Source organism: Seriola aureovittata, chromosome 21 (assembly GCF_021018895.1).
Source record: "Seriola aureovittata isolate HTS-2021-v1 ecotype China chromosome 21, ASM2101889v1, whole genome shotgun sequence".
Classification (NCBI taxonomy): domain Eukaryota; kingdom Metazoa; phylum Chordata; class Actinopteri; order Carangiformes; family Carangidae; genus Seriola; species Seriola aureovittata.
In genome coordinates this window covers 20,012,697-20,022,549 of record NC_079384.1, presented here as the reverse complement: position 1 = coordinate 20,022,549, position 9,853 = coordinate 20,012,697, and the positions used below count along the sequence as shown (strand labels likewise).

Sequence of the window (9,853 nt, the reverse complement as noted above, 5' to 3'; positions counted from 1 at the left end):
ATCACTATCTTTTCCTAAACCTAACAAAGTCATCACTGTTATTATGGTAACCATGGCTATGAAGGTAGGTACACCCTTGACGGAACAGTCCCTGTTTTTTTTACTGTAACCATGACAACAAAGGTCCACTCCTATGGGTCGTATCAGAGGGTTGAAGAAAACGACCTGTGTGGTTGTTCAGGTTGATTTTTGGTACACTACGAAAACTACAGACTTCCTTACACACATATGTTAACAGGCTACTCACAAAAAATTCTTGGTGGTGCGTTCAAGGACACAAGCTCCGAGAGTCAGCTGAGCAGGAGGGTTTTTTTAATACAACAAAAAAATAAGTTTCACAGTAAACTTCCTGTTTGGTTTTCTGACATAAGGTTAGTGCTTTTAGTCTTTGCATTTCAAACAAGCCCCATCTGGTAAGGAACAACAGCTTCTTAACCTTTTTTCATTTCATTATATCAGTTACAAGTTTGTTCATCAGACTAAACAAATTGAGACTTTTCCTGCAGCTACAGTCAAAATAATCCAGACACTAAAACTGAATTTGACCCAGTTTGAGCTTGAAGTGGCTGTTCCTCTTCACAAAGAAGAACTCAGGATATGTGGACAGTTTGTTTCCGAATATTTACTCCAAAAAAAGACAAAGGATTTACAGCAAATATCTCCAAACATGACAAAAGCGTCTAAAGAGTCCAATCAGGCCAGAGCTGCCCTTACATCGTTGCTGGTATCAGAACTCTGCTGGCTGTACTTCCTGTTTGAAACGTCAAAGCTCCTTCGTCCTTCCTGACCTTGTGTTTGTAGGTGAGTGAGGTTTTCAGGATTTCTCCTCCTCTACTGTTTGATGATATTTCCAGGATTTGCTTCGCTGGCTAATCTACTGCACGAACACAAGCGTTCAGCCACTCAAACATAAAGCTATACATTGATCAGATAACTGACAGAGCTACAGTGAGGTGTTTTCTAAATGGAGTAAGTCGCTCCGGAAGAGAGCACCTGCTACGGTAAATGGCAATCCTATGATATCGTAACATTGATGTGTTATAGTGTTATTGCTTCTTAAATGAAGGTATTTATTGATGCTACAGAGACCATTTAAAGGAAGGTAAACTAAGTCATATTCAAAGGACTACACCAAAGTTTTGACAGTTCTGACCATGCCTCACATTACTATGTGACGAGTGTTTTGATACCAATTTTATTGGCAATTTTAAAGGAGCTATTTGTAAGTTGTTGCTATTGCTACATAGCTCATGTTAGCAATAACAACCGTTTACTTACTAGACTTGACAAAAGCTTTGGCCATCGTTGCGTTTGCTAGCCAAGAGGTTATAATACATGCCACCTCTTCAGGGCTGGGCGCTACAGTGATTTGGTATTGGAAAGTGATGATACAGGCCAACCCAGGCTGGGGCTTGCAGGTTAGCATGCTAACTCCAATAGAAGAAAATAAGTATTGGCAATAGAAGCAAAACAAGAGGGTTCATTTCCACTGCTCGAGACCGCTTGCAACGTTTCTTCTTGACTGGTAAGTAAACACCTGTTAATGCTAATGTTATCTATGTAGCAATAGCAAAACTTACATATAGGTCCTTTAATCTTTAATTCATTAGGGAGACCTCTTCAATGGACTGTTTGGCCAACTGGACCAAACTCCATCTTGAAACCACTTATTAACATTTATAAGTGCTAATGTCCACTGATAAGGGGAAATAATTGGACATTTTCAGAATAAAATTTAAATATTTTAAGAAAAAAATGTATTATTCTCAGAGAAAAGTTGTATTTTGAGATATAATTCATAATATTTCAAGAATAAAAGTTAAAGAAAATTTAAGAGAGACCTCCCTGAAACTCAGTCGTAAAATTAATAATAAACTGATCATTGAGTCCTGGACGATCAATTCTTGCTGTAATTTCTTTGAAGGTTCAGCAGGTGGACCTGATGATGTTACTCTGTTTTTCTCATCACATGATTACAAGGCTGAATGGACCAAACTGTTAAACGTTCAGGAAGTCCTAACCCAACATTACAGCGGTCTCCTTCCAGTGTATCAACCTGCATAAACGTTTCTCATGAGACAAAACTGACAAAGTGACAAACAGCTTCCATGTTTGAACTTGTACATTGATGTACGCAGGTGAAAACACCGGAACAAAGCCACAGTTCAGTGACTATTCAGCAGATGTGCAGTGATAAATGCTTCACAGAAACAAAACAGTGTTTCATGCAGAGATAAGACATGAGTCCGTTGCTAGCAGGTACTGAGGAGATGAGGAGTTGTCAGGGAAGAGAATTCATGGTTGGCTGTTGAGCTCCTGCTGACGTCTCAGAGCCTCGCCGACTTTGTTCTCCAACAGTCGGGTCCTCTAGAAGGTCAGCACTGAAACGGGGAGGACAGTCACTCACAACGGCAGGTTGGCAGGAGCAGTTTGGTTTTTAGCTTCATCCGGTGGGAGTCGCATGCAGGGCAGCACAGAGACAGAGAGGAGGAGGAGGAGGAGGAGGAGGAAGAGGTGGAGGACATGCGGACCTGCATGCGTGGAGGCGATCACTTACAGTCCACCTCCAGAATGGCTCTGACAGTCCGTGTGAGGTCCTTCGCCTCCTGGGCCAGCGTGGCCGCCGTCCACGGACTCTTCTTGTAGCGAGAGGGGAGGCCTTGAGACGATGCCCCGACTTTAACATCTCCAGAGCTGCGAGAAGAGAGAAGGATGAGTCAGCAGAGACAGAGTAGAACTACATGATTACCACGCCCTCATGGGTGTGGCCTGCTCATTTTTATTCCTCTGTGCCGGCAGCAGTCAGAGCCGGACGCCATATTATTTTCAGGTTGTCTATCTGTCTCTTCTCGTGGACAGGAAATCTCAGTAACACCTTGAAAGAACTTCTTCAAATCTTCGCACAAACATTCACTTAGACTCAAGAACAAACTGATTAGATTTTGGTCTGTGTGACCTCACAGAACACTTTTTAGCCATTACTCAAGACTTCAAACAACAGATATGACAAAATTTCACACAAATGATTAATATATTATATGACTCTGGATAAACAGCGCTGCAACCTGAAACTAGTCTGAGTGGAGGAGGCAGGAGGAGGTGATTCTAGTTTTTTTATTGTTCCCATGATGACAAAGGTCGTGCTGATTTTAACCCAAACCACGACCTTTCCTTGAACTGAATCAAGCAGTTTTTGTATCTAACCCATTGGACCACTGCTTTTCTCAGTTTAAGACAGAATTAAAGTCGCACACCGTTTCCTGTTGAGGTATATTGTTGGATTGTCTGCATAAAAACGTGTGACTCATTTAAAACAAGATCTGATGATGCCTGATGAAGATCTCTGTTAAATTAACTTTTCTAGGAGCTTTCAGTAGAGTGTGGATCTTTTGTCTGACTTTTACCTTCACTTTGTTCCCTGAAGTATGTGTGTGCCCCAAACTCTGTCTAACTTCCATGTTTTAAACTTTTTCCATTTGAATAACTTGTTATGCCTTTTGCCTTTTCAAACCAATTTTGCTGCGGAAATAAATTCATCATTTTAATTACAGTCACCAGGAGAGCCTCTCCTGACAGTTTAGTGGTTTGGAGGACCCAACACTCTCTGCAGCGAGAGCTTTAAATAACACTCATCGGTTTGCCACAGCCTGATGAATAAACTATCAAGTGAGTTAAAAACACTTTGTTAAGCTGCTGAAACGACCATGTCACCGGAGGAAACACAGTCGTTTCTAAACACACAGGATGAACAAAGCTTATTACTGCCACAATGAAATTTCCTGCCCATCCTTACCTAAGGGAAACTTTCTTTCCTCTTAACCTCTTCTTTTATTGGGTTTAATGAGAGTAATATTAAGAGTCATGAAAGACGTCATCTCCTGGGAGTGAATTGGCAGCAAAGAGCCATTTATTTCTGACAAAGAGGAAAAATACCTCCTGCCTGCGACCCCCAGTGAACCCCCCCCCCCCCCGGCCCACATTTCAGCTTACGAGTGGCCTAGATGCACATGGACAGGTGAAGAAAAACACACAACATGACCAGGGGTCCCACCGTTATGAAACACGAGTGGAGGTGTCCCACTGACCTGGACTGGAATAAAAGGAGGCCTGGCAGGAGGTGTCATCGCTGGGTGACTTAATAACATGACCGATTGACCTGATTTACAGAATCAGACTTACACAACTGGCCTGAAGGTGCTGATAACGCCACGTTACCGACCACAAGGATCAGAACAAAACCGAGATGAGGAGACAACACAGGCTCCGATCCACATGAGACATTCATTACAAAGTCCTGATTTATTAGTTATTAATAAAGGTTCATTTAACAACTTTCAAATATCCAGATGAGTGAAGATCTCATTTCCAGATCAAGAAAGAAAAACTAAGGACAAAGAAAGGAAGGAGGAAAGGTAGGAAAGAAGACAAGACAAGAGGGAAAGAAGGACGGAAGGAGGCATAGAAAGAAAGACAGAATATGTAGTAAGGGAATAACTTAAGGAGAGAAGAAAAAAGGAACCATACAAGGAATGAAGGAAACATAGGAGGAAAGAGAAAAGGAAAGAAAGGAGAAAAGAAAAAAAAAAAACTGAGGGAAGGAGGAAAAAGAAGGAAAAATATATGGAAGGCAAGAAGGAAGCAATAAAGAAAAAAGAAGGCACTAAGCAAAGAAAATGGAAAAAAAGGGAAAAACTTAGGAAAGATAAGTTTAGATGGAGGAGAGAGGGAAGAAATGTAAATAAAGAAGAGGAAGAGGAGAGGCTCACTGACGACTGATTGTTCAAGAAACTGAAGTTCAGAACACATACTCTCTTTTTCTTCTTCAGTGGTGTCATTGTTGATCACGTAATTTGATGATGATGTCGCCATCTCTGTGAGCACACACGCCGACCTCGCACTCTCTCTGCAAGTTGAGACGTTTCATAACGCTGCTGCGCGCTGCAGGCAGGCATTAACAGGAGCTAACTGCTGTCCCACCTGGGTTGAAGTGGGCTAAGCTGGACCACCGAGTGTGTGTGTGTGTGTGTGTGTGTGTGTGTCTGTCAAGCAGGGCTAATGGGCTCTACTCTCTGCAGGATCCCTCATTATGTGACTCTGACTAAGGTGTCGGGTCTCAGAGCTTCAGACTCTTTGGGTTCGGTCCAAATGAGAAGCTGAGACCACCTTCGGTCATGTGGGCGAAGGATCAGCACCAGGGGAACAGGACCTGTCAGACGTGTTTAGGGTGTTAATCCTCAGGAGGACCTGCACCCGGAGGAAAGACTAAGAGGCTACAAGGAAGAGAGTGAGATGGCTCAGGGAGTTAAAGGACAGTTTTGTGAGTCTGGATTTGATCCAGGACCCAAAGTAAACATCCAAAGGTTCAAGGAAATGAGGGTCACATATCCAAATAGCTCATGGTGTTAGAGACCGGAAGGTCTGACCCCTAGGAGGCTCAGTGAAGAGCTCAGAGAGAAACTCCCAGTCTGGACCATGGTCTGGAATGGTTTGTCCACAACCGTCAGGTGCCAGAGGTGCAGAAATCCTGCTGCAGAGGGTCAGGGTGGGGGGTGGGGGCTCTTTGACCCCCTCCTCACTTCCACAGAGATAGAAACAGGGTTACGGGTGGAAAACCACGAGTCGCTAAAATGTTCCTATACGCAAATGTAATATATGAAGTTACATATATGAATATATATATATATATATATATATATATATATATATATATATATATATACACATATATATATATATACATATAGAATATAAATATAAATTTAAAAAAATAAATTTGGAACCTATTAGAAAGCAAGAATTATTCTTAAAATTAATTATTTAATTAATAACTTTAAGTTAGATATGTTAAACATATATAAACATATAGATTTCTTAACATGTATGTTGTTTTAATAAACTTGCATAAATAAATAAAATATATATTGTTAACATATGTTAACACAATTATTTTAATCATATTCATATTTTTTATATATGTACATTTACAAAATGTACCATGGGCATTTCATATATGTTATAAATTTATATCTTCATATATCCAGAGAATGTATATATGTGATAATAATATATCACCTTATAGGTGAAATCTATATCACTCTTCATAAAGGGACACATACAGTAAGTCATATATTACATTTCTGTATGGGTTGTGTTTGTATAAATGTACAGTATAATTTACATTCAGGTAAAGACACATAAATGATCACACACACACACACACACACACACACACACACACACAGATGTAAATGCACATACAGTAATAAAACACATGACATAAAGAGCTGGTTGTTGCCAACAGCAACCAGTTTAGCAGCTTGCATTAACCAATTCTACTCATTAGCATAGCCACCGTGTCGCTAATGAACAGCAGGTTGTCAATTAATCACACACACACACACACACACACACACCTGTAACTCTTGGTTGGTCCGTGACTTTCGAGCAGAAACTCTTGAACGTTCTGCAGAAACAGAGAAAAGAAACGAAAAGAATAAAATGTGACTAAAGGTTTTCTACATCTGTTGAGGAACATTTTCAGCGGCTTATTAATTGCTGCTATAGTGAGTATTTGCGGCAGCAGGATGAAACACTGATTGAAACAGTGGAGCTCTGCGTCTCAGAGGAGTCACATCTGTCACAGCTGTTGTTAGCAGGAGACCTTCAGTGTTCGGTTTGTTGACAGGTTACAGAATAAAAGTTCCTCTGCTTTTGTCAGTTTACCTCGACAAAACTCAGCAGTTTTCCTGTTGACATCTCAAAGCCCTTTTTGGCAGCTTCGCTCTTCCGTAGCTGACACTCCAGGACAGCCACCCTCTTCTTCAGCTCCTCCATCTCCTCCTGCTATGATCAAAAAGAACAAGGAACAACCTTCTTCAACAGTGTGCAAACAATGACTGTGTCTCTGTGGGTCAAATTATACTAGATACATGACTGCAATAAGAAGACCCTTATAGTTGTAACAGTTTTCATAGATTGATGCAGGCTCACTATTTGGCATTATTACTACTCATTAATCTTAATAATGAGTTACTACCTTTATAACCGGTAAAAGGAGCCTTGTAGTAACTCATTAATAAATAATGATGTGTTTTAAACTTTACAATAAGGCTCCATTCGTGGCTGCTGACAGAATGTTAAGGTAAACAACACTGCCAAGGCCTTAGAATATGAATCTGGTCATTTGATGTGATCACGTGATCTGCCATAATTTGATCTGCCGATTGAAACATTTTGACCATTAACATGCTGACGGTGGTTAATTGCTTGTAACTGATGGAAAAAACAAATAAAGCTCAGTAACTAATGAGACATGAGGCTTAACAGTGCAGATACATGTGGGCTCACTATGGGCTCATTTATAAAATCTCCGCCTTTCAGTGTGGACTCAAACTCAGCTCGCCGCTCGCCATCACTTCACTGTCGCCTCGAGCCTGTCGCAGCTGACCTGCGGGTTGCTAGCCAGATTACTATAAAAATAACCTGTTGGAGAATGGCAGCGTAAGAGAGGGAGGCGGCACTGACCCAGATTCACTGCTGCTGCTGATGGAGGAGAGGAGGAGGAGGGGCCAGGGCGGGGAGTTGGAGTCGGAGAGGGTTGTTGGGAAATCATCAGGAAGATAACACGGAAGGTCACTGCAAATATATTAATCTAGCTTCTTGTGACTTTTCCATATCTCACAAGGTAAAACATGCAGAGAGAAATATTCAATTTACTTAACGTTTTATCTGTATCATTATCTTATTCACCTTTTTACACCTGGTGTTAAGATGCGATGTCAGTCCATATAATAAATGATGCGATCTTGCCTTTGTGTTTACACCTGGTGTTGTCGCAGACCATCATTACCGTTATGATAATCCACTTTGAGATGTTTTGTCTTTGTGTCTTCGTAACGTTTTCACTTCACTAACGAAGACGTTTCCATCCATTCGTTTAAAATGACACAAATGTAGAAGAAGAAATTCCATGATGTATCAGAGTTAAGACGTCAGAGTTTAATTATATATACACAAACCTGCAGTGATTAACATTGTATTTTCACAAAACTTTATACATTTGCTTGAAACCTGCTGACTCCTTTTTGTCTGACCACCAGAGGGGGCATGTCCATAAAATGTAGACATGGATCATCTGGAGCTTGTCTGAACCAACACTTGGTTGTTTGTCTCATGAACTGAATCGAACCGAAGACAAAGACTGAACACAGTCGACTTGGACTTTGGTTCTGACCAATCAGTGTATCTGACTCCACCCGCCAGTCATATCAGTCACCTTATTGATCTGCGCTGGTTGCTCCACCCTCTGAGTCTTCAACTCAGCGATCTCGGCCTCCAGCAGGTGAATCACCTCCTCGTAGTCCATCTCCATCCCCCTGGCCTGCTTCTGGGCCGCCTCGGCCAGCTGGATCCGAGTCCTCAGGGCCCGACTCTCCTCTGCTCCCAGTTTTACTTCCTGTCGAGAGGAATGGGGGAAAGAGGAAGGACAGAGGAGGAGAAGAAGAAGACAGATTTACCGTCAGAGCTCAACAAATGAACAGCAGGGCCTCGGCGATGCATTCAGTGCCTTCTCAGACCCTCTTAACTTTCATAACTCTTTCCAGGTGCTGGAGTCCTGATGCTGAATTCTTGGTGTCAGGGTGATTTAGTGTGATGCTCTTTGCTTTTAGCCTCATGGACGTTTGACTGAATCAGCAGGACTCACCTGGACCTGTCACCTCTCAGAATATTTCTACCTTTGATAAGGTTACCAACATCCAGAGAGTAGCATCTACCTGGAGACCAAGAAAGGAAGGACCGATGTGTTTATTGTGTTGATCCTGCAGAGTGAGGAACTTAAGAAACAACGTGAACCTGTTTTTTCATTCATTCCTGAACAAAACAAGAGAATATGACTAAAAACTTACTCCTAAAATTACTAATTTGTGCAATAAATGTTATTTTTATCACCAATTCTTCATTTTCTCAAAATCTAATGACTGAATACGTCCATACAAGAAAATCCCTCCGCAATCACAAACCTGAAATCAGTCTCATCCAGAAATAAACCAGACTAAGAGTCTGTACTTATGTATAATGTTTACCATGTCCATGTTAGCATCAAACACAAAATACATCTGAGGCTGATTGGAATGTCAATAGTTCTGCAGGTATTTAGTCATGAACCAAAGTCCTGATGATGATGATGTCCTGACCTGAAGATGGAACCAGAGGGAAACTCCACCAGAGTTATTACAGTTCATCCTCAGTGGACCAAGAATCTCTGAACCACATTTCACCATAATCCATTCAACAGTTGTTCAGATGTTTCACTCAAAACCACAGATATCATCCTCAGAGGATCACTAACGTCTGTAGCGTTCATCCTCTGGGGATCATGAACAAATCTTAATGACGATTAAGACCCGGATCAACAGATTGACAAAGTCATCCATAAAACGAACACTCAGATATCTTGGGAAACATTTAATCTACTGTTAAACTGTCACAGCGCAATATGAGTAATGTTCCTGCAAAACATTAAACAATCGCTGCTTGCTGGCAGGTCGTCGCTTTTCTCTTGGAATTTGCTTCCATTGTTTGTTTTCACCTCTACAGGCCACAGTCCGTCAGAGTGATGATAAACATACTAACTAGACACTACAGGATGGGTAGCGTCTTTGTTTCCTGTCACATCTACTGTATCTTTGTACTTTATATCTCCTATCAGGACTCTAACTTACATTTATTTCATTATCATTATCTTCTAATTGCAAAAATGGTGGAAAAACTTCATCATTAGTGAAGCTACAAACAGAGAATATTTGACATTTCTGTTTTATAAATGACTCATTATAAACTCATTATTATCAAA

At 41.1% G+C, this 9,853-nt stretch overlaps 1 protein-coding gene across 5 annotated transcripts in view; it reads right to left on the bottom strand.

Moving 5' to 3' along the window:
* Window positions 1–295: 295 nt before the first annotated feature.
* The window catches only part of stxbp4 (syntaxin binding protein 4), a 53,199-nt gene continuing 43,641 nt past the window's right edge, over window positions 296–9,853 (bottom strand). For 3 of the 5 annotated variants that reach the window (XM_056366402.1, XM_056366400.1, XM_056366403.1), the window contains 5 exons: window positions 8,276–8,455; window positions 6,724–6,843; window positions 6,414–6,463; window positions 2,558–2,694; window positions 296–2,381 (listed from right to left, as the gene is read on the bottom strand). In XM_056366402.1, coding sequence (XP_056222377.1) covers window positions 2,368–2,381; window positions 2,558–2,694; window positions 6,414–6,463; window positions 6,724–6,843; window positions 8,276–8,455 — 501 coding nt within the window. In that variant the 3' untranslated portion in view covers window positions 296–2,367. The remainder of the gene's footprint in view (window positions 2,382–2,557; window positions 2,695–6,413; window positions 6,464–6,723; window positions 6,844–8,275; window positions 8,456–9,853) is intronic. The other 2 variants (XM_056366401.1, XM_056366404.1) reach the window with 1 other exon arrangement.